We start from the raw sequence: 27,537 nt of genomic DNA, 5'->3' as shown, positions 1-27,537 counted from the left end.
ATTTTCAAGAGTTTAGTTTACAATTCCTTGCAGGTTAAGGTGGCAGCCTTGAGGTGTCTCAGAGGTATACTACCGGGAAAAGGTTTTGGCTTCACATCTGGATTTTGTGAGGTTTTTGAAGGAGGTCGAGCATCTGCAGCCACTGCTACATAGATTGGGTCCGGCATAGAGTTTAAACTTGGTCTTACAGGTGCTTTGTGGGCTTCCTTTTGAGCCGTTGAGGAAGGCATTGTTAAAGGTATTTTTGTTGGCAGTTTTTTCATTCAGAAGGATCTCGGGGCTGCAGGCTTTGTCCTGTAGGGAAACATTTTTGAAGATTTCGAATGAGGGGATGTCTTTCCACATGATACCTTCGTTCCTATCTAAGGTGGTATCTTTGTTTCACCTGAATCGGACTGTGGAGCTCCTGCCTTCCGAATTGGTCTACTGAGATGCTGGAGGCAAAGGTCCCAAACAGTTTTCGGTGGTCAGATCATTTGTTTGTATTGTTTGGAGGTACCAGAAATGGATGCAAGGCCTCAAGGGCATGATAGAGCGTTGGCTGAAGGAAGCTATTGTTTTGGCCTACCCTTTTGCAAGGGGAGAATAATTCCAGAGGGGTTGCGTGCGCACTCTACTAGAGCGCAGGCAGAATTGTGGGCCGAGTATAAATTAGTGACACTACAGGAGATTTATAGAGCGGTGATGTGGTCTTCTCTTCACACTTTATCTTGCCATTACTGTTTAGATGTTCAAGTTCCAGGAGAGCCGACCTTTGGCAAAAGTGTGTTTAGAGGGAGTCTTTTGCGGGTCTGCCTAGTGTAGGGATGGTTTGGTACATCCCACTTGTCTGGATTGATCTGGGGTACGAACAGGAAAGGAAAATTGGCTCTTACCTGCTAATTTTCGTTCCTGAAGTACCACAGATCAGTCCAGAGATCCAGCCCCTTAATGTTCTCAAGACCGTTACGGCAAGTCCGTGTTCTGGCCTGCTTCCTGGGAAGAACCCTCAGAACGTATATATATACAGAACCTAAATAAGTTTGCCAGGTTGTGGATAGCCCCTTGGGTTGATTTGATTTGTGGTTTTTCTGTTTGGGGGGGCCTCCAACCTTTGGATTTGATGTTCGCCCTCATTTAGGAAGTTGTTAATGAGTTGTTACTCTATAGTTGGCTTGGGTACAGGTCAATACTGAGGGACTGCAGGTGGCACTCTCGGCTTATGTAGCAGTGCCTGAAAGGTTTTTTATTCTCTGCCTCCATCTGCTGGCAGGGATGGAAAATCCACTCGCCTGGACTGATCTGTGCTGTTCCAGAAATGAAAATGGGCAGGTAAGAATCAATTTTCCTATACTAGAGTCAGGATCGAGAGAGTGGGAGAAAGCACTGCAGGAGAGTCCTCCTAGAGCACTCAAAGCTGCCTGCTGGGCACATCTTTCATCTCTGTCATTTGGGAGAGAGAACCGTGGCATAAAGGGGAGCTGTGCTGGAGGAGCCTGTCCATTTATCATCAATGGACGCAGGCTTATTGTAGTAACCTTTCAGGTTTGAGGCCTACGGTGGAAGTCGTTCAGAAGCAGATGGGATCTTTAGCAATGTAGCAGAAGAGCAAAGTCCTGATCCTCCTGAGGAGCTTAGACTCCTGCATGGACAGAAGTTAATACTGGCATGCAAGTACATTTCAGAAGGAGTGTCATACGCCCATAAACACGTGTACTGGGTCTGTGAGCAAAATACACTTAATTTCATATCATGGGTGCAAGTACACGCGAATCATTCAGAATATCTCTGGCGCACGAGAGAGAGAGAGAGAGAGAGGCAATCTGTCACGCTATATATCTCCCACTGTAAGAGGGGCACTTTCAGCTCAGGGTGGGGTTTATTTTTTTGGGGGGGAGGGCGGTGTTACAAGGGTCTACAGACCCTTGTGCCCTAGGCAGACCAATGTAACACTGCCCCCCCCCCCCATAATGCACCCTGAGTTGAAAGTGCCCCTTTTACAGTGGGAGATTATATAGATGGTCAGATTGTCTCCCTCTCGCTCCCTCCCCCACAGGTAACATGGAATGGCATTTCCATGGTCAGCCTTGCAAAATTTGGGGTTATGCATGTAAGTCATGGCCCACATACGTGTGATGGACCCTTGGTCTGACCCAGTATGGCATTTTCTTATGTTCTTATGTTCTTATGGGGCTGTCGTTGCACGGGCAGTGCTTTTAAAATCTACCTGATGGTGCATGGACCTCGTCTACCGAGTGAGAGTTCCTGGGATAAAAAAGGCTCCAGACGGTTTCTTTTTGAGACGAGAGTGACATCTTTTCCCTTTATCCCCCCCCCCCCTCTCCTTCTCCTGTAGGTCAGCCTGTGGAGGAGAGTGAGACCGTGCACATTCGGAAGGAGAAAGGTCACCACTCCCTAATTATCAGCCACGTGGGGAGTGAGAACGAGGGCCAGTATGGCATCTCCGCCAGGAACGAGCACGGCCAGGCTGAGTGCTCCGCAGAGCTCTACGTGGAGGAGCCTCGTCCCTGCCGCCGCCTCCCACATGTAAGAGACGTCCTAGAGAAGGCAGAGGCCTCCAGGGTGGGGATATCCGGACAGCTCCCTCGCCATGTGCTGCTGGGGCCGGGGGTGTCACGGGAGGGGGACGAGGAAGTGGAATTGTCCCCAATTCTGTGCCACGTGGAGGCGCGGGGAGCAGGAGGAAGGGGTTTCCTGGGTGTTAACTCGTTGCACGGGGGGGCAGAGAAAGTCTTCCTTGTGACTCCCCAGTCTGCTTTTTGGGGGGGGGGGGGGATGGTTTCTTCAAATCATTTGCTGCCTGGGGATGAGGTCTCCAACAGGTGCCTCCTGCAGCCTTCTGTGCCTGATGGAGTCTCTGCTCATAGGTGAGGGGCGGGGCACAGGGACTCCTGGGCTTTGCTTCTGTTTTACTGCCTCGGGAGTTTTGCAGTTGAATTCCTTTTTAAGATTTACGGCCCCGTTGTTATCTAGTGATGGCCAAGCTGTAGATAGGATTTCCCACTGTTGGTGTCCCAGGAGCACTGCCCAGTTCAGGCGAGGGCAGCTCACAGCACATGGACCCGGGGAGGGGCAGGCTGGAGAAGCAGATAATGGAAAGTGAAGGGAACATGCTCTGACATTTCAGGGGCAAGCTGGAGAAGATGCCGTCCATCCCCGAGGAGCCGGAGAGCCCAGAGAACGAGGTGGAGCGCTTCACCATGCCTGACTTCCTGAAGCCCCTGCACGACCTGGATGTGCTGGAGTCCAAGGAGGTGCTTCTGGAGTGCCAGGTCACAGGCCTGCCCTACCCCACCATCACCTGGTTCCACAACGGGCAGAGGATCGAGAGCACGGAGGATCGCAGGATGACGCAGTGTGGGTATCTGCAGCCGGCATTACACGTTCACAGATCCACGTTCTGCCTGGCCCACCTCATGGCAGAATGCAGTCAGCCTCACGGCCTGGTGATTTACCATTCCCTGGACGTACCCAGATCAGTCCAGACTCCTGGGTTTTGCCTCCCTTCCAGCAGATGGAGACAGAGAAGTTTTCACAGCCTCCAGCACATAACCTGGCGTAGAACCTGCAGTCCCTCAGTATTTCTCTGTCTCCAGCAGATGGAGGAGGTGCAAAACCTGCAGTTCTGAGCCTTAAAAAAAAAAAAAAAGGTGAAACAGAAAATTAAGCAGAAGACTTTTGTTCTTCGAAAGGAGTTCCTCTCCCGGGAGGTTGGCAGGTCCTGGTGGGGTCATCCCTCCCGGTTGTAGAGACAGATGAGCAGGGGTTGGGGACCCCAGCTTGCTCTTTGGACCATATTGGAAGTGAAAGCTGGTGGTCCAGTTCCCTCACCTCTTGGAGCTCTGGGAGAAGCCTTGGCCAATTCTTCAGATACGACTGCTCACGTTCACATTTTTCTTTTTCTTGTACTTTATAAAGTTTAAAAAAAGTAGAAAAGGGATAAAAAGCAATGAGGGGAGCGACCTTTCTCTGTTCTCCCCGGCACCGGTGATGCAGGCAGGCAGCTTTGGGAGGTAGATTTGGTTTTCTCTTCGGCTCTCCCTGTGGTCGTTTGTTAATCCGTTCGGGTGTTTGCTGTGCGGGCGACGCGGCGTCCGTTGTTCCGAGAGTGGACAAAGCTCCACTCACCTCTCCCGTGCCGGCCGCTGGTCTTGGTGCCTCCCCGGAGAGGAGGGCACATCGGGAGGGGCTGCGGCGGTGTCTTCTTCGCAGTGCCGGTCTGGAGGGACGAATGCTGTGCCGCATGAGATTGTTGATCCATTCCCGCTGAGCACAAGGCTTTTTTGGCTTGCAAGGCTGCGGGCCAGCCCTCTCACAACCGCAAGGCAATGGGTCCCCCGCCCAAGAAGAGGGCTAAGGTGTCCGGGGCCACGAGGCTTCGGAGAGTCCATGGGCAATCCATGATGGGGGCTGCTGGCGACGCTTCTGATAGGGGATTGTCTCCAGGGGCTAGGTCTCCAGACACCGATCTGGATCAGCAGGGTCTGGCCGAGAAGCCGGGGCCTTGCCCACCGTTGGAAGGTGACGATCCCAAGGTGATTCGCCTCTTTCAGAAGGTGATTCCATATGTCCTTGCAGAAGTAGGCACAGTGGTCCCTCAGGGGGATCCTGACCAGGAGGAGGTGCACCCAGTTATGGTGGGCTTGCGGGGTCTGGCCAAGACTTTTCCTTTTCATAGTTCAGTGTAACAGTTGGTGATCAGGGAGTTGTAAGTTGTTTTCTCTTTCCCCTGCTCATTCGGGGGTTTTGTTTGCTTAAATTTGTTGGAGGAGTTGCGGTATCAGCTTGGGTACATAGTAATACAGGAGGACTGCAGGTGCCACGCTGGGTTATGTGCCAGTGGCTGTGAAACTCTCTGTCTCCATCTGCTGGAAGGGAGGAAAAACCCAGGATTCTGGACTGATGTGTATTACTAAAGGAATGAAAATTAGCAGGTAAGAACCAATTTTTCTATCGTTCTCACATGTCACCAAAACCTAAAAGTCAATCAGACTGGGTGTGCAAATGGCAAATGAAATTTAATGTGGACAAGTGCAAAGTGATGCACTTAGGGAAGAGTAACCCAAATTATAGCTACACAATGCAAGGATTCACATAGGAGTCACCACTCAGGAAAAGGATCTAGGTGTCATCTTGGATAATACATTGAAATCTTCTGCTCATTGTGCAGCAGCAGCAGCCAAGAAAGCAAACAGAATGCACGGGATTATTAGGAAAGGAATGGAGAATATAACAGAGAATATCATAATGCCTCTGTATCACTTCATGGTGCATCTTCATCTTGTGTTCATATATCATACACAAACAGAATGCTGGGGATTATTAGGAAAGGAATGGAGAATAAAACAGAGAATATCATAATGTCTCTGTATCACTCCATGGTGCAACCTCATCTTGTGTTCATATATCATACACAAACAGAATGCTGGGGATTATTAGGAAAGGAATGGAGAATAAAACAGAGAATATCATAATGCCTCTGTATCACTCCATGGTGCATCCTCATCTTGTGTTCATATATCATACACAAACAGAATGCTGGGGATTATTAGGAAAGGAATGGAGAATAAAACAGAGAATATCATAATGTCTCTGTATCACTCCATGGCGCATCCTCATCTTGTGTTCATATATCATACACAAACAGAATGCTGGGGATTATTAGGAAAGGAATGGAGAATAAAACAGAGAATATCATAATGTCTCTGTATCACTCCATGGTGAGACCTCATCTTGTGTTCATATATCATACACAAACAGAATGCTGGGGATTATTAGGAAAGGAATGGAGAATAAAACAGAGAATATCATAATGCCTCTGTATCACTCCATGGTGCATCCTCATCTTGTGTTCATATATCATACACAAACAGAATGCTGGGGATTATTAGGAAAGGAATGGAGAATAAAACAGAGAGTATCATAATGTCTCTGTATCACTCCATAGTGCATCCTCATCTTGTGTTCATATATCATACACACACAAACAGAATGCTGGGGATTATTAGGAAAGGAATGGAGAATAAAACAGAGAATATCATAATGTCTCTGTATCACTCCATGGTGCATCCTCATCTTGTGTTCATATATCATACACAAACAGAATGCTGGGGATTATTAGGAAAGGAATGGAGAATAAAACAGAGAATATCATAATGCCTCTGTATCACTCCATGGTGCATCCTCATCTTGTGTTCATATATCATACACACACAGAATGCTGGGGATTATTAGGAAAGGAATGGAGAATAAAACAGAGAATATCATAATGCCTCTGTATCACTCCATGGTGCATCCTCATCTTGTGTTCATATATCATACACAAACAGAATGCTGGGGATTATTAGGAAAGGAATGGAGAATAAAACAGAGAATATCATAATGTCTCTGTATCACTCCATGGTGCATCCTCATCTTGTGTTCATATATCATACACACAGAATGCTGGGGATTATTAGGAAAGGAAAGGAGAATAAAACAGAGAATATCCTAATGCCTCTGTATCACTCCATGGTGCATCCTCATCTTGTGTTCATATATCATACACAAACAGAATGCTGGGGATTATTAGGAAAGGAATGGAGAATAAAACAGAGAATATCATAATGTCTCTGTATCACTCCATGGTGAGACCTCATCTTGTGTTCATATATCATACACAAACAGAATGCTGGGGATTATTAGGAAAGGAATGGAGAATAAAACAGAGAGTATCATAATGTCTCTGTATCACTCCATGGTGCATCCTCATCTTGTGTTCATATATCATACACAAACAGAATGCTGGGGATTATTAGGAAAGGAATGGAGAATAAAACAGAGAATATCATAATGTCTCTGTATCACTCCATGGTGCATCCTCATCTTGTGTTCATATATCATACACAAACAGAATGCTGGGGATTATTAGGAAAGGAATGGAGAATAAAACAGAGAATATCATAATGTCTCTGTATCCCTCCATGGTGCATCCTCATCTTGTGTTCATATATCATACACAAACAGAATGCTGGGGATTATTAGGAAAGGAATGGAGAATAAAACAGAGAATATTATAATGCCTCTGTATCACTCCATGGTGCATCCTCATCTTGTGTTCATATATCATACACACACAGAATGCTGGGGATTATTAGGAAAGGAAAGGAGAATAAAACAGAGAATATCCTAATGCCTCTGTATCAATCCATGGTGCATCCTCATCTTGTGTTCATATATCATACACAAACAGAATGCTGGGGATTATTAGGAAAGGAATGGAGAATAAAACAGAGAATATCATAATGTCTCTGTATCACTCCATGGCGCATCCTCATCTTGTGTTCATATATCATACACAAACAGAATGCTGGGGATTATTAGGAAAGGAATGGAGAATAAAACAGAGAATATCATAATGCCTCTGCATCACTCCATGGTGCATCCTCATCTTGTGTTCATATATCATACACAAACAGAATGCTGGGGATTATTAGGAAAGGAATGGAGAATAAAACAGAGAATATCATAATGCCTCTGTATCACTCCATGGTGCATTCTCATCTTGTGTTCATATATCATACACAAACAGAATGCTGGGGATTATTAGGAAAGGAATGGAGAATAAAACAGAGAATATCATAATGTCTCTGTATCACTCCATGGTGCATCCTCATCCTGTGTTCATATATCATACACAAACAGAATGCTGGGGATTATTAGGAAAGGAATGGAGAATAAAACAGAGAATATCATAATGTCTCTGTATCACTCCATGGTGCATCCTCATCCTGTGTTCATATATCATACACAAACAGAATGCTGGGGATTATTAGGAAAGGAATGGAGAATAAAACAGAGAATATCATAATGCCTCTGTATCACTCCATGGTGCATCCTCTTGTGTTCATATATCATACACAAACAGAATGCTGGGGATTATTAGGAAAGGATTGGAGAATAAAACAGAGAATATCATAATGCCTCTGTATCACCCCATGGTGCATCCTCATCTTGTGCTCATATATCATACACAAACAGAATGCTGGGGATTATTAGGAAAGGAATGGAGAATAAAACAGAGAATATCATAATGTCTCTGTATCACTCCATGGTGCATCCTCATCTTGTGTTCATATATCATACACAAACAGAATGCTGGGGATTATTAGGAAAGGATTGGAGAATAAAACAGAGAATATCATAATGCCTCTGTATCACCCCATGGTGCATCCTCATCTTGTGCTCATATATCATACACAAACAGAATGCTGGGGATTATTAGGAAAGGAATGGAGAATAAAACAGAGAATATCATAACGCCTCTGTATCACTCCATGGTGAGACCTCATCTTGAGTATTGTGTGCAATTCTGGTCACCACATCTCAAAAAAGATAGAGCAGAATTAGAAAAGGTACAGAGAAGGGCAACCAAAATGATAAAGGGGATGGAACAATTCCCCTATGAGGAAAGGCTAAAGAGGTTAGGACTCTTCAGCTTGGAGAAGAGATGGCTGAGGGGGATAGGATAGAGGTCTATAAAATAATGAGTGGAATGGAACGAGGAAACATTAATCAGTTGTTTACTCTTTTGAAAAGTTCAAAAACCAGGAGACATGCAATGGAGTTACTGGGAAATACATTTAAAACTAATAAGAGAAAATACCTTTTTACTCAAGACATAATTAAACTCTGGAATTCATTGCAGGAGGATTGTGGTGAAAGCTGAGTTTAAAAAAGGTTTGGACAGGTTTCTGGAGGAAAAAGTCAATGAGCGTTTATTAAGTTGGACCTGGGGAAATTCCCTGCTTCTCCCTGGGACATGCAGCGTGGAATCTTGCAGCCTTTTAGTATGACCGGGCTTGGCCACTGTTGGACACAGGATGCTGGGCTTGATGGACCTTTGGCACCTCCAGTATGGCAGGTTCTTACGTTCTTATGGCTTACGCTGGTAAATGCCTCTTCATCGGTGTAAAAAGATTTTAAAAGTATCCTGAAAATGCCTCGCTGGGTCACCAGGGTCATTGAGCCCAGGACGCAGTCCAGGTCACTGGGAAGGTATCCGGCAGATCCTAAACGGGAGATGCATTCCCTGTTGCTATGGCAATTTCCAGCTCCCGGCAGTAAGAGGCAGCTCTCCAGGAACCCGTCCAATGCTTTTCTAAATCCAGCTGTAATGGTGGCCTCCACTTCATCCAAAGTGTACCTGTGGGCTGCCTGAGAGAGAGAATACCTTTTACAATTTGCTTTCAATGTGCTGCCGGTGCCCCTCTCTGACGGGTGAGCATTAGCGTCCCCTCCTCACTCAGGACTGTATAAATCTCCCGGCTCCTCTCTTCTCCAGGCTGAAGGACCCTGGCCTGTGGATCACTCCTCCTCTGCACCTTTCCTAGTTCTCGATTCAGTGCCTTGGTCCAGCTAAGCGGTTCTCCAGATAAAACTCAGCCAGATAACCTGCTGGAGGTGTTTGGGGTGGAATGACATTATCTGGCTGATATCTCCACATTATCCCGCTAAGCTGGCTGGCTAGCTTGCCCATTCATTGGCACACCCGCTGCGCTGATTATCTGCTATAAGTTAACCAGAGACCTTTATCCGCCTGGCTGCACTAGAGATCTAGAGCGAGATTATGATATTCTCATTTGCTTTTGACTGAGTACACACACATTATTTACCTCTCTCCCCCTGATTTCTTCCCTGTGGGTGCACCTGTGCCTATTACTTTCTTGACTGGGGTACGCCTTCCCCTCCCCCCTCGCTCTCCTGACCCCTTCCCTACGCTGCGGACTGGGATATGCCTATCTCCTCTGCTGTCCTGACGGGGAAACGCCTTCCCACTCCTCTCCTGACTGGCTGTACACCTGTCCCCACTCCTCTCCTGACTGGGTGTGCACCTGTCCCCATACCTCTCCTGACTGGTTGTACACCTGTCTCCACTCCTTTCCTGACTGGGTGTACACCTGTCCCGCTCCTCTCCTGACTGGCTGTACACCTGTCCCCACTCCTCTCCTGACTGGCTTTACACCTGTCCCACTCCTCTTCTGACTGGGTGTGCACCTGTCCCCACTCCTCTCCTGACTGGGTGTACACCTGTCCCCACTCCTCTCCTGACTGAGTGTGCACCTGTCCCCACTCCTCTCCTGACTGGCTGTACACCTGTCCCCACACCTCTCCTGACTGGCTGTACACCTTTCCACACTCCTCTCCTGACTGGCTGTACACCTGTCTCCACTCCTCTCCTGACTGGGTGTACACCTGTCCCACTCCTCTCCTGACTGGGTGTTCACCTGTCCCCACTCCTCTCCTGACTGGCTGTACACCTGTCCCACTCCTCGCCTGACTGGGTGTACACCTGTCCCCACTCCTCTCCTGTCTGGGTGTACACCTGCCCCACTCCTCTCCTGATTGGATGTACACCTGTCCCACTCCTCTCCTGACTGGGTATACACCTGTCCCCACTCCTCTCCTGACTCGAGTACTCCTGTTCCCACTCTTCTGACAGGGGCATGCCTCTCCCCTGCTCTCCTGACAAGGTTATGCCTCTCCCCCCTTCTCTCCTGACTGGGTGTACATCTCTTCTCCCTCCTCTCATGACTGGGGTACGAGTCTCCCCCCTCCTCTCATGACTGGGGTGCGAGTCTCCCCCTGCTCTCTTGATTCAGATTAGTTTCTGATCTCTGAATCATTGCCAAAAGCAGTGACTGCGCTGTAATTTTTGTGACTGGTCTGCTGTTGTCTCTCTCTGTATCTCTTTCTTCTCACAGATAAGGATCTCCATCGCTTGGTGTTCTCTTCTGTCAGTCATTCCCATGCTGGGGTTTATAAAAGTGTCATTTCTAACAAGGTGGGGAAAGCTGCCTGCTACGCTCATCTCTATGTCACAGGTGAGGCTCCTGCATCCTCCCCTCCCTCTCTCACAGGTGAGACTCCTGCATCCTCCCCTCCCTCTCTCAGGTGAGGCTTCCACATCCTCCCCTCCCTCTCTCACAGGTGAGACTCCCACATCCTCCCCTCCCTCTCTCACAGGTGAGACTCCCACATCCTCCCCTCCCTCTCTCACAGGTGAGACTCCCGCATCCTCCCATCCCTCTGTCACAGGTGAGACTCCCGCATCCTCCCCTCCCTCTCTCACAGGTGAGACTCCCGCATCCTCCCCTCCCTCTGTAACAGGTGAGGCTCCCGCATCCTTTCCTCCCTCTGTCACATGTGAGGCTCCTTTATCCCCCTCCCTCTGTCACAGATGAGGCTCCTTTATCCCCTCTCCCTCTGTCACAGATGAGGCTCCTTTATCCCCCTCCCTCTGCCACAGGTGAGGCTCCTTTATCCCCCTCCCTCTGTCACAGATGAGGCTCCTTTATCCCCTCTCCCTCTGTCACAGGTGAGGCTCCTTTATCCCCTCTCCCTCTGTCACAGATGAGGCTCCTTTATCTCCCTCCCTCTGTCACAGGTGAGGCTCCTTTATCTCCCTCCCTCTGTCACAGATGAGGCTCCTTTATCTCCCTCCCTCTGTCACAGGTGGGGCTCCTTTATCCCCCTTCCTCAGTCACAGGTGAGGCTCCTTTATCCCCCTCCCTCTGTCACAGGTGGGGCTCCTTTATCCCCCTCCCTCTGTCACAGGTGGGGCTCCTTTATCCCCCTCCCTCTGTCACAGGTGAGACTCCTGTATCCCCCCTCCCTCTCACAGGTGAGGCTCCTTTATCCCCCTCCCTCTGTCACAGGTGAGGCTCCTTTATCCCCCTCCCTCTGTCACAGGTGAGGCTCCTTTATCCCCCTCCCTCTGTCACAGGTGAGACTCCTTTATCCCCCCTCCCTCTCACAGGTGAGGCTCCTTTATCCCCCTCCCTCTGTCACAGGTGAGGCTCCTTTATCCCCCCTCCCTCTCACAGGTGAGGCTCCTTTATCTCCCTCCCTCTGTCACAGGTGAGGCTCCTTTATCCCCCTCCCTCTGTCACAGGTGAGGCTCCTTTATCCCCCTCCCTCTGTCACAGGTGAGGCTCCTTTATCCCTCTCCCTCTGTCACAGGTGGGGATCCTTTATCCCCCTCCCTCTGTCACAGGTGAGGCTCCTTTATCCCCCTCCCTCTGTCACAGGTGAGGCTCCTTTATCCCCCTCCCTCTGTCACAGGTGAGACTCCTGTATCCCCCCTCCCTCTCACAGGTGAGGCTCCTTTATCCCCCTCCCTCTGTCACAGGTGAGGCTCCTTTATCCCTCTCCCTCTGTCACAGGTGAGGCTCCTTTATCCCCTCTCCCTCTGTCACAGGTGAGACTCCTTTATCCCCCTCCCTCTGTCACAGGTGAGGCTCCTTTATCCCTCTCCCTCTGTCACAGGTGGGGCTCCTTTATCCCTCTCCCTCTGTCACAGGTGAGTCTCCTTTATCCCTCTCCCTCTGTCACAGGTGAGACTCCTTTATCCCCCTCCCTCTGTCACAGGTGAGACTCCTGTATCCCCCCTCCCTCTCACAGGTGAGGCTCCTTTATCCCCTCTCCCTCTCACAGGTGAGGCTCCTTTATCCACTCTCCCTCTGCCACAGGTGAGGCTCCTTTATCCCTCTCCCTCTGTCACAGGAGAGGCTCCTTTATCCCCCTCCCTCTGTCACAGGTGGGGCTCCTTTATCCCCCTCCCTCTGTCACAGGTGGGGCTCCTTTATCCCCCTTCCTCAGTCACAGGTGAGGCTCCTTTATCCCCCTCCCTCTGTCACAGGTGGGGCTCCTTTATCCCCCTCCCTCTGTCACAGGTGAGACTCCTGTATCCCCCCTCCCTCTCACAGGTGAGGCTCCTTTATCCCCCTCCCTCTGTCACAGGTGGGGATCCTTTATCCCCCTTCCTCAGTCACAGGTGAGGCTCCTTTATCCCTCTCCCTCTGTCACAGGTGAGGCTCCTTTATCCCCCTCCCTCTGTCACAGGTGAGACTCCTGTATCCCCCCTCCCTCTCACAGGTGAGGCTCCTTTATCCCCTCTCCCTCTGTCACAGGTGAGACTCCTTTATCCCCCTCCCTCTGTCACAGGTGAGACTCCTTTATCTCCCTCCCTCTGTCACAGGTAAGGCTCCTTTATCCTCTCTCCCTCTGCCACAGGTGAGGCTCCTTTATCCCTCTCCCTCTGTCACAGGTGAGGCTCCTTTATCCCTCTCCCTCTGTCACAGGTGAGGCTCCTTTATCCCCCCCTCCCTCTGTCACAGGTGAGGCTCCTTTATCTCCCTCCCTCTGTCACAGGTGAGGCTCCTTTATCCCTCTCCCTCTGTCACAGGTGAGGCTCCTTTATCTCCTTCCCTCTGTCACAGGTGAGGCTCCTTTATCCCTCTCCCTCTGTCACAGGTGAGGCTCCTTTATCCCCCTCCCTCTGTCACAGGTGAGGCTCCTTTATCCCCCCTCCCTCTGTCACAGGTGAGGCTCCTTTATCCCTCTCCCTCTGTCACAGGTGAGGCTCCTTTATCCCCCTCCCTCTGTACAGGTGAGGCTCCTTTATCTCCCTCCCCTGTCACAGGTGAGGCTCCTTTATCTCCCTCCCTCTGTCACAGGTGAGGCTCCTTTATCCCTCTCCCTCTGTCACAGATGAGGCTCCTTTATCCCTCTCCCTCTGTCACAGGTGAGGCTCCTTTATCTCCCTCCCTCTGTCACAGGTGAGGCTCCTTTATCCCTCTCCCTCTGTCACAGGTGAGGCTCCTTTATCCCCCCTCCCTCTGTCACAGGTGAGGCTCCTTTATCTCCCTCCCTCTGTCACAGGTGAGGCTCCTTTATCCCCCCTCCCTCTGTCACAGGTGAGGCTCCTTTATCCCTCTCCCTCTGTCACAGGTGAGGCTCCTTTATCCCCCTTCCTCTGTCACAGGTGGGGCTCCTTTATCCCTCTCCCTCTGCCACAGGTGAGGCTCCTTTATCCCTCTCCCTCTGTCACAGGTGAGGCTCCTTTATCCCCCCTCCCTCTCACAGGTGAGTCTCCTTTATCCCTCTCCCTCTGTCACAGGTGAGGCTCCTTTATCCCCCTCCCTCTGTCACAGGTGGGGCTCCTTTATCCCTCTCCCTCTGCCACAGGTGAGGCTCCTTTATCCCTCTCCCTCTGTCACAGGTGAGGCTCCTTTATCCCCCCTCCCTCTGTCACAGGTGAGGCTCCTTTATCTCCCTCCCTCTGTCACAGGTGAGGCTCCTTTATCCCCCCTCCCTCTGTCACAGGTGAGGCTCCTTTATCCCTCTCCCTCTGCCACAGGTGAGGCTCCTTTATCCCTCTCCCTCTGTCACAGGTGAGGCTCCTTTATCCCCCCTCCCTCTCACAGGTGAGTCTCCTTTATCCCTCTCCCTCTGTCACAGGTGAGGCTCCTTTATCCCCCTCCCTCTGTCACAGGTGGGGCTCCTTTAACCCTCTCCCTCTGCCACAGGTGAGGCTCCTTTATCCCTCTCCCTCTGTCACAGGTGAGGCTCCTTTATCCCTCTCCCTCTGTCACAGGTGAGACTCCTGTATCCCCCCCTCCCTCTCACAGGTGAGGCTCCTTTATCCCTCTCCCTCTGTCACAGGTGAGGCTCCTTTATCCCTCTCCCTCTGTCACAGGTGAGACTCCTGTATCCCCCCTCCCTCTCACAGGTGAGGCTCCTTTATCCCTCTCCCTCTGTCACAGGTGAGGCTCCTTTCTCCCTCTCCCTCTGTCACAGGTGAGACTCCTGTATCCCCCCTCCCTCTCACAGGTGAGGCTCCTTTATCCCTCTCCCTCTGTCACAGGTGAGGCTCCTTTATCCCTCTCCCTCTGTCACAGGTGAGACTCCTGTATCCCCCCTCCCTCTCACAGGTGAGTCTCCTTTATCCCTCTCCCTCTGTCACAGGTGAGACTCCTGTATCCCCCCTCCCTCTCACAGGTGAGGCTCGTTTATCCCTCTCCCTCTGTCACAGGTGAGGCTCCTTTATCCCTCTCCCTCTGTCACAGGTGAGACTCCTGTATCCCCCCTCCCTCTCACAGGTGAGGCTCCTTTATCCCTCTCCCTCTGTCACAGGTGAGGCTCCTTTATCCCTCTCCCTCTGTCACAGGTGAGACTCCTGTATCCCCCCTCCCTCTCACAGGTGAGGCTCCTTTATCCCTCTCCCTCTGTCACAGGTGAGGCTCCTTTATCCCCCTCCCTCTGTCACAGGTGAGACTCCTGTATCCCCCCTCCCTCTCACAGGTGAGGCTCCTTTATCCCTCTCCCTCTGTCACAGGTGAGGCTCCTTTATCTCCCTCCCTCTGTCACAGGTGAGGCTCCTTTATCCCTCTCCCTCTGTCACAGGTGAGGCTCCTTTATCCCCCTCCCTCTGTACAGGTGAGGCTCCTTTATCTCCCTCCCTCTGTCACAGGTGAGGCTCCTTTATCCCTCTCCCTCTGTCACAGGTGAGGCTCCTTTATCTCCCTCCCTCTGTCACAGGTGAGGCTCCTTTATCCCTCTCCCTCTGTCACAGATGAGGCTCCTTTATCCCTCTCCCTCTGTCACAGGTGAGGCTCCTTTATCTCCCTCCCTCTGTCACAGGTGAGGCTCCTTTATCCCCCCTCCCTCTGTCACAGGTGAGACTCCTGTATCCCCCCTCCCTCTCACAGGTGAGGCTCCTTTATCCCCCCTCCCTCTGTCACAGGTGAGGCTCCTTTATCTCCCTCCCTCTGTCACAGGTGAGGCTCCTTTGTCCCCCCTCCCTCTGTCACAGGTGAGGCTCCTTTGTCCCCCCTCCCTCTGTCACAGGTGAGGCTCCTTTATCCCCCCTCTCTCTGTCACAGGTGAGGCTCCTTTATCCCTCTCCCTCTGTCACAGGTGAGGCTCCTTTATCCCCCCTCCCTCTGTCACAGGTGAGGCTCCTTTATCCCCCTCCCTCTGTCACAGGTGAGGCTCCTTTATCCCTCTCCCTCTGTCACAGGTGAGACTCCTGTATCCCCGCTCCCTCTCACAGGTGAGGCTCCTTTATCTCCCTCCCTCTGTCACAGGTGGGGCTCCTTTATCCCTCTCCCTCTGTCACAGGTGAGACTCCTGTATCCCCCCTCCCTCTCACAGGTGAGGCTCCTTTATCTCCCTCCCTCTGTCACAGGTGGGGCTCCTTTATCCCTCTCCCTCTGTCACAGGTGAGGCTCCTTTATCCCTCTCCCTCTGTCACAGGTGAGACTCCTGTATCCCCCCTCCCTCTCACAGGTGAGGCTCCTTTATCTCCCTCCCTCTGTCACAGGTGAGGCTCCTTTATCCCTCTCCCTCTGTCACAGGTGAGGCTCCTTTATCCCCCTCCCTCTGTCACAGGTGGGGCTCCTTTATCTCCCTCCCTCTGTCACAGGTGAGGCTCCTTTATCCCCCCTCTCTCTGTCACAGGTGAGGCTCCTTTATCCCTCTCCCTCTGTCACAGGTGAGGCTCCTTTATCCCCCTCCCTCTGTCACAGGTGAGGCTCCTTTATCCCTCTCCCTCTGTCACAGGTGAGACTCCTGTATCCCCCCTCCCTCTCACAGGTGAGGCTCCTTTATCTCCCTCCCTCTGTCACCGGTGAGGCTCCTTTATCCCCCTCCCTCTGTCACAGGTGGGGCTCCTTTATCCCTCTCCCTCTGTCACAGGTGAGGCTCCTGTATCCCCCCTCCCTCTCACAGGTGAGGCTCCTTTATCTCCCTCCCTCTGTCACAGGTGGGGCTCCTTTATCCCTCTCCCTCTGTCACAGGTGAGACTCCTGTATCCCCCCTCCCTCTCACAGGTGAGGCTCCTTTATCTCCCTCCCTCTGTCACCGGTGAGGCTCCTTTATCCCCCTCCCTCTGTCACAGGTGGGGCTCCTTTATCCCTCTCCCTCTGTCACAGGTGAGACTCCTGTATCCCCCCTCCCTCTCACAGGTGAGGCTCCTTTATCCCCCTTCCTCAGTCACAGGTGAGGCTCCTTTATCCCCCTCCCTCTGTCACAGGTGGGGCTCCTTTATCCCCCTCCCTCTGTCACAGGTGGGGCTCCTTTATCCCCCTTCCTCAGTCACAGGTGAGGCTCCTTTATCCCCCTCCCTCTGTCACAGGTGGGGCTCCTTTATCCCCCTCCCTCTGTCACAGGTGAGACTCCTGTATCCCCCCTCCCTCTCACAGGTGAGGCTCCTTTATCCCCTCTCCCTCTGTCACAGGTGAGACTCCTTTATCCCCCTCCCTCTGTCACAGGTGAGGCTCCTTTATCCCTCTCCCTATGTCACAGGTGAGGCTCCTTTATCCCCCTCCCTCTGTCACAGGTGGGGCTCCTTTATCCCCCTCCCTCTGTCACAGGTGGGGATCCTTTATCCCCCTTCCTCAGTCACCGGTGAGGCTCCTTATCCCCCCTCCCTCTGTCACAGGTGGGGCTCCTTTATCCCTCTCCCTCTGTCACAGGTGAGGCTCCTTTATCCCCCTCCCTCTGTCACAGGTGGGGCTCCTTTATCCCCCTCCCTCTGTCACAGGTGGGGATCCTTTATCCCCCTTCCTCAGTCACCGGTGAGGCTCCTTTATCCCCCTCCCTCTGTCACAGGTGGGGCTCCTTTATCCCCCTCCCTCTGTCACAGGTGGGGATCCTTTATCCCCCTTCCTCAGTCACAGGTGAGGCTCCTTTATCCCTCTCCCTCTGTCACAGGTGAGGCTCCTTTATCCCCCTCCCTCTGTCACAGGTGAGACTCCTGTATCCCCCCTCCCTCTCACAGGTGAGGCTCCTTTATCCCCTCTCCCTCTGTCACAGGTGAGACTCCTTTATCCCCTCCCTCTGTCACAGGTGAGACTCCTTTATCTCCCTCCCTCTGTCACAGGTAAGGCTCCTTTATCCTCTCTCCCTCTGCCACAGGTGAGGCTCCTTTATCCCCTCTCCCTCTGTCACAGGTGAGGCTCCTTTATCCCTCTCCCTCTGTCACAGGTGAGGCTCCTTTATCCCCCCCTCCCTCTGTCACAGGTGAGGCTCCTTTATCCCCCTCCCTCTGTCACAGGTGAGGCTCCTTTATCCCTCTCCCTCTGTCACAGGTGAGGCTCCTTTATCTCCCTCCCTCTGTCACAGGTGAGGCTCCTTTATCCCTCTCCCTCTGTCACAGGTGAGGCTCCTTTATCTCCCTCCCTCTGTCACAGGTGAGGCTCCTTTATCCCCCCTCCCTCTGTCACAGGTGAGGCTCCTTTATCCCTCTCCCTCTGTCACAGGTGAGGCTCCTTTATCCCCCTCCCTCTGTACAGGTGAGGCTCCTTTATCTCCCTCCCTCTGTCACAGGTGAGGCTCCTTGATCTCCCTCCCTCTGTCACAGGTGAGGCTCCTTTATCCCTCTCCCTCTGTCACAGATGAGGCTCCTTTATCCCTCTCCCTCTGTCACAGGTGAGGCTCCTTTATCTCCCTCCCTCTGTCACAGGTGAGGCTCCTTTATCCCTCTCCCTCTGTCACAGGTGAGGCTCCTTTATCCCCCCTCCCTCTGTCACAGGTGAGGCTCCTTTATCCCCCTCCCTCTGTCACAGGTGAGGCTCCTTTATCCCCCCTCCCTCTGTCACAGGTGAGGCTCCTTTATCCCTCTCCCTCTGTCACAGGTGAGGCTCCTTTATCCCCCTTCCTCTGTCACAGGTGGGGCTCCTTTATCCCTCTCCCTCTGTCCACAGGTGAGGCTCCTTTATCCCTCTCCCTCTGTCACAGGTGAGGCTCCTTTATCCCCCCTCCCTCTTCACAGGTGAGTCTCCTTTATCCCTCTCCCTCTGTCACAGGTGGGGCTCCTTTATCCCTCTCCCTCTGCACAGGTGAGGCTCCTTTATCCCTCTCCCTCTGTCACAGGTGAGGCTCCTTTATCCCCTCCTCCCTCTGTCACAGGTGAGGCTCCTTTATCTCCCTCCCTCTGTCACAGGTGAGGCTCCTTTATCCCCCCTCCCTCTGTCACAGGTGAGGCTCCTTTATCCCTCTCCCTCTGCCACAGGTGAGGCTCCTTTATCCCTCTCCCTCTGTCACAGGTGAGGCTCCTTTATCCCCCCTCCCTCTCACAGGTGAGTCTCCTTTATCCCTCTCCCTCTGTCACAGGTGAGGCTCCTTTATCCCCCTCCCTCTGTCACAGGTGGGGCTCCTTTATCCCTCTCCCTCTGCCACAGGTGAGGCTCCTTTATCCCTCTCCCTCTGTCACAGGTGAGGCTCCTTTATCCCTCTCCCTCTGTCACAAGTGAGACTCCTGTATCCCCCCTCCCTCTCACAGGTGAGGCTCCTTTATCCCTCTCCCTCTGTCACAGGTGAGGCTCCTTTATCCCTCTCCCTCTGTCACAGGTGAGACTCCTGTATCCCCCCTCCCTCTCACAGGTGAGGCTCCTTTATCCCTCTCCCTCTGTCACAGGTGAGGCTCCTTTATCCCTCTCCCTCTGTCACAGGTGAGACTCCTGTATCCCCCCTCCCTCTCACAGGTGAGGCTCCTTTATCCCTCTCCCTCTGTCACAGGTGAGGCTCCTTTATCCCTCTCCCTCTGTCACAGGTGAGCCTCCTGTATCCCCCCTCCCTCTCACAGGTGAGGCTCCTTTATCCCTCTCCCTCTGTCACAGGTGAGACTCCTGTATCCCCCCTCCCTCTCACAGGTGAGGCTCGTTTATCCCTCTCCCTCTGTCACAGGTGAGGCTCCTTTATCCCTCTCCCTCTGTCACAGGTGAGACTCCTGTATCCCCCCTCCCTCTCACAGGTGAGGCTCCTTTATCCCTCTCCCTCTGTCACAGGTGAGGCTCCTTTATCCCTCTCCCTCTGTCACAGGTGAGGACTCCTGTATCCCCCCTCCCTCTCACAGGTGAGGCTCCTTTATCCCTCTCCCTCTGTCACAGGTGAGGCTCCTTTATCCCCCTCCCTCTGTCACAGGTGAGACTCCTGTATCCCCCCTCCCTCTCACAGGTGAGGCTCCTTTATCCCCTCTCCCTCTGTCACAGGTGAGGCTCCTTTATCTCCCTCCCTCTGTCACAGGTGAGGCTCCTTTATCCCTCTCCCTCTGTCACAGGTGAGGCTCCTTTATCCCCCTCCCCCTGTACAGGTGAGGCTCCTTTATCTCCCTCCCTCTGTCACAGGTGAGGCTCCTTTATCCCTCTCCCTCTGTCACAGGTGAGGCTCCTTTATCTCCCCTCCCTCTGTCACAGGTGAGGCTCCTTTATCCCTCTCCCTCTGTCACAGGTGAGGCTCCTTTATCTCCCCTCCCTCTGTCACAGGTGAGGCTCCTTTATCCCCCTCCCTCTGTCACAGGTGAGGACTCCTGTATCCCCCCTCCCTCTTCACAGGTGAGGCTCCTTTATCCCCCCTCCCTCTGTCACAGGTGAGGCTCCTTTATCTCCCTCCCTCTGTCACAGGTGAGGCTCCTTTATCCCCCTCCCTCTGTCACAGGTGAGGCTCCTTTAGTCCCCCCTCCCTCTGTCACAGGTGAGGCTCCTTTATCCCCCCTCCCTCTGTCACAGGTGAGGCTCCTTTATCCCTCTCCCTCTGTCACAGGTGAGGCTCCTTTATCCCCCCTCCCTCTGTCACAGGTGAGGCTCCTTTATCCCCCTCCCTCTGTCACAGGTGGGGCTCCTTTATCCCTCTCCCTCTGTCACAGGATGAGACTCCTGTATCCCCCCTCCCTCTCACAGGTGAGGCTCCTTTATCTCCCTCCCTCTGTCACAGGTGGGGCTCCTTTATCCCTCTCCCTCTGTCACAGGTGAGACTCCTGTATCCCCCCTCCCTCTCACAGGTGAGGCTCCTTTATCTCCCTCCCTCTGTCACAGGTGGGGCTCCTTATCCCTCTCCCTCTGTCACAGGTGAGACTCCTGTATCCCCCCTCCCTCTCACAGGTGAGGCTCCTTTATCTCCCTCCCTCTGTCACAGGTGAGGCTGCTTTATCCCTCTCCCTCTGTCACAGGTGAGGCTCCTTTATCCCTCTCCCTCTGTCACAGGTGAGACTCCTGTATCCCCCCTCCCTCTCACAGGTGAGGCTCCTTTATCTCCCTCCCTCTGTCACAGGTGAGGCTCCTTTATCCCTCTCCCTCTGTCACAGGTGAGGCTCCTTTATCCCCCTCCCTCTGTCACAGGTGGGGCTCCTTTATCTCCCCTCCCTCTGTCACAGGTGAGGCTCCTTTATCCCCCCTCTCTCTGTCACAGGTGAGGCTCCTTTATCCCCCTCCCTCTCACAGGTGAGGCTCCCTTTATCTCCCTCCCTCTGTCACAGGTGGGGCTCCTTTATCCCTCTCCCTCTGTCACAGGTGAGACTCCTTTATCCCTCTCCCTCTGTCACAGGTGAGACTCCTGTATCCCCCCTCCCTCTCACAGGTGAGGCTCCTTTTTCTCCCTCCCTCTGTCACCGGTGAGGCTCCTTTATCCCCCCTCCCTCTGTCACAGGTGGGGCTCCTTTATCCCTCTCCCTCTGTCACAGGTGAGGCTCCTTTATCCCTCTCCCTCTGTCACAGGTGAGGCTCCTTTATCTCCCTCCCTCTGTCACAGGTGAGGCTCCTGTATCCCCCCTCCCTCTCACAGGTGAGGCTCCTTTATCTCCCTCCCTCTGTCACAGGTGAGGCTCCTTTATCCCTCTCCCTCTGTCACAGGTGAGACTCCTGTATCCCCCCTCCCTCTCACAGGTGAGGCTCCTTTATCCCTCTCCCTCTGTCACAGGTGAGACTCCTGTATCCCCCCTCCCTCTCACAGGTGAGGCTCCTTTATCCCCCTCCCTCTGTCACAGGTGGGGCTCCTTTATCCCTCTCCCTCTGTCACAGGTGAGGCTCCTTTATCCCTCTCCCTCTGTCACAGGTGAGGCTCCTGTATCCCCCTCCCTCTCACAGGTGAGGCTCCTTTATCTCCCTCCCTCTGTCACAGGTGGGGCTCCTTTATCCCTCTCCCTCTGTCACAGGTGGGGCTCCTTTATCCCTCTCCCTCTGTCACAGGTGAGGCTCCTTTATCCCCCTCCCTCTCACAGGTGAGGCTCCTTTATCCCCCTCCCTCTCACAGGTGAGGCTCCTTTATCTCCCTCCCTCTGTCACCGGTGAGGCTCCTTTATCCCCCTCCCTCTCACAGGTGAGGCTCCTTTATCCCTCTCCCTCTGTCACAGGTGAGGCTCCTTTATCCCTCTCCCTCTGTCACAGGTGAGACTCCTGTATCCCCCCTCCCTCTCACAGGTGAGGCTCCTTTATCCCTCTCCCTCTGTCACAGGTGAGGCTCCTTTATCTCCCTCCCTCTGTCACAGGTGAGGCTCCTTTATCCCCCTCCCTCTGTCACAGGTGAGACTCCTTTATCCCTCTCCCTCTGTCACAGGTGAGGCTCCTGTATCCCCCCTCCCTCTCACAGGTGAGGCTCCTTTATCTCCCTCCCTCTGTCACAGGTGAGGCTCCTTTATCCCTCTCCCTCTGTCACAGGTGAGACTCCTGTATCCCCCCTCCCTCTCACAGGTGAGGCTCCTTTATCCCTCTCCCTCTGTCACAGGTGAGACTCCTGTATCCCCCCTCCCTCTCACAGGTGAGGCTCCTTTATCCCCCTCCCTCTGTCACAGGTGGGGCTCCTTTATCCCTCTCCCTCTGTCACAGGTGAGACTCCTGTATCCCCCCTCCCTCTCACAGGTGAGGCTCCTTTATCCCCCTCCCTCTGTCACAGGTGAGGCTCCTTTATCCCTCTCCCTCTGTCACAGGTGAGACTCCTGTATCCCCCCTCCCTCTCACAGGTGAGGCTCCTTTATCCCCCTCCCTCTGTCACAGGTGAGGCTCCTTTATCCCTCTCCCTCTGTCACAGGTGAGGCTCCTTTATCCCCCTCCCTCTGTCACAGGTGAGGCTCCTTTATCCCTCTCCCTCTGTCACAGGTGAGGCTCCTTTATCCCTCTCCCTCTGTCACAGGTGAGACTCCTGTATCCCCCCTCCCTCTCACAGGTGAGGCTCCTTTATCCCTCTCCCTCTGTCACAGGTGAGGCTCCTTTATCTCCCTCCCTCTGTCACAGGTGAGGCTCCTTTATCCCTCTCCCTCTGTCACAGGTGAGGCTCCTTTATCCCCCTCCCTCTGTCACAGGTGAGGCTCCCATGTTGTCCCCTCTTTGTCTCATAGGTGATGATGCTGCTCACAGTAGCCTCTCTTTAGCACTTCTCTTTATCAGAAGCAAACTAATGCGTCAGCATGGGCTCAGGGCTGGATTTAGGAATAGACATCAGGCACCCGCCCTGGGTGCCAAATTCTGAAGGTGCCCAAAACCTTGGAATCCCCCTGTTGATCTCTGCTTTGCAGGGGGAGGAGAAGGAGGGGACCTGTTGCTCCAGGTCCTCTCCCTATGGGCACTGTCATCTTAGGTCGGCCCCGGGCAGCAGTAGGACATGGAGGGACGTGTGCCCTGTGAAAGAGGTACACAGAGGGCAAGTGAACTGTGATAGTACAGAGCTGCAGGGATATTTATTTAGTAGTCAGTTTCTGCCGTTCTGTCCTTATCCAGGGCACCTGGAAATGAAAGTTACAGACTCATGAAAAAGTGCTGCAAAGAAACCTGCGTGAGTTTGGTTTAGGAGAAGGCACCATTTGTAAAAAGTAGCTTTTTGGTTGGGATTTGAAAGCTCGGAGGAGGATGGAGCTCGTTCTTCCATGGATGGGATCTGGCAGGGTTCAGGATGCCTGGAGGGAGATGTCTCAGGAGCCTGGGAAAGGAAGGAGGGCTCGGCAGAGATTTAGATTTGACTGGAAAGCTCTGGGCGCCTTCCATTCAGGCACAGGGGGAACTTCCCACTCCCCAACGGAGTGAGGTGACAGGCAAGGGAGTGTAAGCTCCATGGAGCAGGGACTGTCTGCACAGTGCTGTGTATGTACCGCCAGGGCTGCTTTAGAAAGGCAGAGGTGTCAGAACAGGGTCATCCCAGAAGCGCTCACTGCCCTCCTGGCTCCGCCGCTGTCTGCATGCGGGTGCTGACCTTGAGAGACCAGCGCTAGGATGCAGAGAGCCATGCGGTGTCACCAGCAGAGGAGCAAGATGAGAAACTGCAGGGGTAAGCTGCTGGGGGAGGGGCACCCAAGGCTGGGGACTGGCTGTGGGGTTCTCGGGGAGGGGGGAGAGGGTCTGGCTGTGGGGGTTCTGGGGGAGGGGTCTGAGGCTGGGGACTGACTGGGAAGGGTGTGGGGACCTGTGGCTGGGGACTGGGAGTGGGGGTTCTGAGGGAGGGGGGATCTGAGGCTGGGGACTGGCTGTGGGGTTCTGGGGAGGGGGGAGGGGGAGGGGGTCTTGCTGTGGGGGTTCTGGGGGAGGGGGGTCTGAGGCTGGGGACTGACTGGGGAGGGTGTGGGGACCTGAGGCTGGGGATTGGCTGTGGGGTTCTGGGGGAGGGGTCTGAGGCTGGGGACTGACTGGGGAGGGTGTGGGGACCTGAGGCTGGGGATTGGCTGTGGGGTTCTGGGGAGGGGTCTGAGGCTGGGGACTGACTGGGGAGGGTGTGGGGACCTGAGGCTGGGGATTGGCTGTGGGGTTCTGGGGGAGGGGTCTGAGGCTGGGGACTGACTGGGGAGGGTGTGGGGACCTGAGGCTGGGGACTGGGAGTGGGGTTCTGGGGAGGGGGGAGAGGGTCTGGCTGTGGGGTTCTGGGGGAGGGGGGAGAGGGTCTGGCTGTGGGGGTTCTGGGGGAGGGGTCTGAGGCTGGGGACTGACTGGGAAGGGTGTGGGGACCTGTGGCTGGGGACTGGGAGTGGGGTTCTGGGGAGGGGGGAGGGGGAGGGGGTCTTGCTGTGGGGGTTCTGGGGGAGGGGGTCTGAGGCTGGGGACTGACTGGGGAGGGTGTGGGGACCTGAGGCTGGGGATTGGCTGTGGGGTTCTGGGGGAGGGGTCTGAGGCTGGGGACTGACTGGGGAGGGTGTGGGGACCTGAGGCTGGGGATTGGCTGTGGGGGATCTGGGGGAGGGGTCTGAGGCTGGGGACTGGCTGTGGGGGATCTGGGGGAGGGGGTCTGAGGCTGGGGTCTGTCCGGGAGTGGTTGAGGCTGATTGGTTGTGGCAGGAGTTCAGGTTTGGTGACTGCTTGTCTAGCAGGACATGTGAATGTGGCTCCCTGGCCATCTATTTCCTGTTAATCGTTTCCCTTGACGGTTTATAAACTCGAAGTGTGGAGCATAGCCAAATAGAATCTATGTTGTTTAATAGAGAATGAATAATTGTACTAATTTTATACCATATTCTAAATTTAACAGGTAACCAATGTAATCTTTGTAGAATAGGGGAAATGTGCTGGTTGATGGGAGTAGCTGTAAGAAGTCTAGCTGCTGAACTTTGGATTAGTTGGAGAGATCTAATATCTCTGAAAAAATCAAAGCTTGTAATACCGTTCTAAAGTCGAGAAAGAATAATAAAGGCCTCAAACGCTTTAGAACATGTAGATTAAAGAATGAATTTTTCACTGTTTTTGATATGTGCTGGGATAGTGATAGATTTGAGTCAATCCAAACTCCCAAGTTTCGAACAATTTTAGTTATTTGGATGGTATCCTTACCCAAGGTTATGTTAGCAGGGGAGCATTACACGAATTTGTTATAAAACTAAGAAATAGAATTTCTGTTTTTTTCTTATTCAGTTTTAAGCGGTTATGGGCCATCCATTGTTCAGTGGTATTAATGTATAATTGGATCAGAGAAAAGGTCTCCGACCAGGATGATTTATAGGGGACAAACAGTTGGATATCATCTGCATAGATCTTATGTTGCACATTTAAAGAAGATAAGATGTGACACAACGGTAAGAGGTAAATATTTAATAATATAGGCGATAATGAAGAACCTTGTGGTACACCTTTTGATTGAGAATAAACTTGGGAAAAATAAGGTGGCATTGAGAACAGCTGGGCTGGCATTGAGAACAGCTGGGCTGGCACGATAGTAATAAGGTAGCATTAAGAACATTGGGGTGCATGATAGTAATAAGGTAGCATTAGGAACGTTGGGGTGCATGATAGTAATAAGGTAGCATTAGGAACGTTGGGATGGCATGATAGTAATAACATGGGCGTTTGGAGCAGTGGTGGCATGATAATAATAAGGTAGCATTAGGAACGTTGGGGTGCATGATAGTAATAAGGTGGGCGTTTGGAGCAGTGGTGGCATGATAGTAATAAGGTAGCATTAGGAACGTTGGGGTGCATGATAGTAATAAGGTAGCATTAGGAACGTTAGGATGGCATGATAGTAATAAGGTGGGCATTTGGAGCAGTGGTGGCATGATAATAATAAGGTAGCATTAGGAACGTTGGGGTGCATGATAGTAATAAGGTAGCATTAGGAACGTTGGGGTGCATGATAGTAATAAGGTGGGCGTTTGGAGCAGTGGTGGCATAATAGTTATAAGGTAGCATTAGTTTAATGTCAAGCAAACTTCCTGTTTGCTTGACATTAAACTATTGTAAAGCTTATTGCTATGTTATGTTACAATGTGAACCGGGGTGATGTTTTTAACGTGCCCCGGTATATAAAAAATCTTTAAATAAAAATAAATAAATAAATTTGGAACGTTGGGGTGCATGATAGTAATAAGGTAGCATTAGGAACGTTGGGGTGCATGATAGCAATAAGGTAGCATTAAGAACAGCTGGGTGGCATGATAGTAATAAGGTAGCATTAGGAACGTTGGGATGGCATGATAGTAATAATGTAGCATTAGGAACGTTGGGGTGCATGATAGTAATAAGGTAGCATTAAGAACAGCTGGGTGGCATGATAGTAATAAGGTAGCATTAGGAATGTTGGGATGGCATGATAGTAATAAGGTAGCATTAGGAACGTTGGGGTGCATGATAGTAATAAGGTAGCATTAAGAACAGCTAGGTGGCATGATAGTAATAAGGTAGCATTAGGAACGTTGGGGTACATGATAGTAATAAGGTAGCATTAGGAACAGCTGGGTGGCATGATAGTAATAAGGTAGCATTAGGAACGTTGGGATGGCATGATAGTAATAAGGTAGCATTAGGAATGTTGGGGTGCATGATAGTAACAAGGTAGCATTAAGAACAGCTGGGTGGCATGATAGTAATAAGGTAGCATTAGGAATGTTGGGATGGCATGATAATAATAAGGTAGCATTAGGAACGTTGGGGTGCATGATAGTAATAAGGTAGCATTAGGAACGTTGGGGGGCATGATAGTAATAAGGTAGCATTAAGAACAGCTGGGTGGCATGATAGTAATAAGATAGCATTAGGAATGTTGGGGTGCATGATAGTAATAAGGTAGCATTAAGAACAGCTGGGTGGCATGATAGTAATAATGTAGCATTAGGAACGTTGGGGTGCATGATAGTAATAAGGTAGCATTAAGAACAGCTGGGTGGCATGATAGTAATAAGGTAGCATTAGGAACGTTGGGATGGCATGATAGTAATAAGGTAGCATTAGGAACGTTGGGGTGCATGATAGTAATAAGGTAGCATTAAGAACAGCTGGGTGGCATGATAGTAATAAGGTAGCATTAGGAACGTTGGGATGGCATGATAGTAATAATGTAGCATTAGGAACGTTAGGGTGCATGATAGTAATAAGGTAGCATTAAGAACAGCTGGGTGGCATGATAGTAATAAGGTAGCATTAGGAACGTTGGGATGGCATGATAGTAATAAGGTAGCATTAGGAACGTTGGGGTGCATGATAGTAATAAGGTAGCATTAAGAACAGCTAGGTGGCATGATAGTAATAAGGTAGC

At 52.1% G+C, this 27,537-nt stretch overlaps 1 protein-coding gene across 1 annotated transcript in view; it reads left to right on the top strand.

Moving 5' to 3' along the window:
• SPEG (striated muscle enriched protein kinase) overlaps positions 1-27,537 on the top strand; it is a 497,600-nt gene that overhangs the window by 225,015 nt on the left and 245,048 nt on the right. The window contains exons 13-16 of the mRNA XM_029605011.1: positions 2,336-2,512; positions 2,855-2,867; positions 3,128-3,357; positions 10,743-10,862. Coding sequence (XP_029460871.1) covers positions 2,336-2,512; positions 2,855-2,867; positions 3,128-3,357; positions 10,743-10,862 — 540 coding nt within the window. The remainder of the gene's footprint in view (positions 1-2,335; positions 2,513-2,854; positions 2,868-3,127; positions 3,358-10,742; positions 10,863-27,537) is intronic.

This window comes from Rhinatrema bivittatum, chromosome 6 (assembly GCF_901001135.1).
Source record: "Rhinatrema bivittatum chromosome 6, aRhiBiv1.1, whole genome shotgun sequence".
In the NCBI taxonomy this organism is placed as follows: Eukaryota; Metazoa; Chordata; class Amphibia; order Gymnophiona; family Rhinatrematidae; genus Rhinatrema; species Rhinatrema bivittatum.
This window is presented reverse-complemented; position numbering and strand designations above follow the sequence as displayed.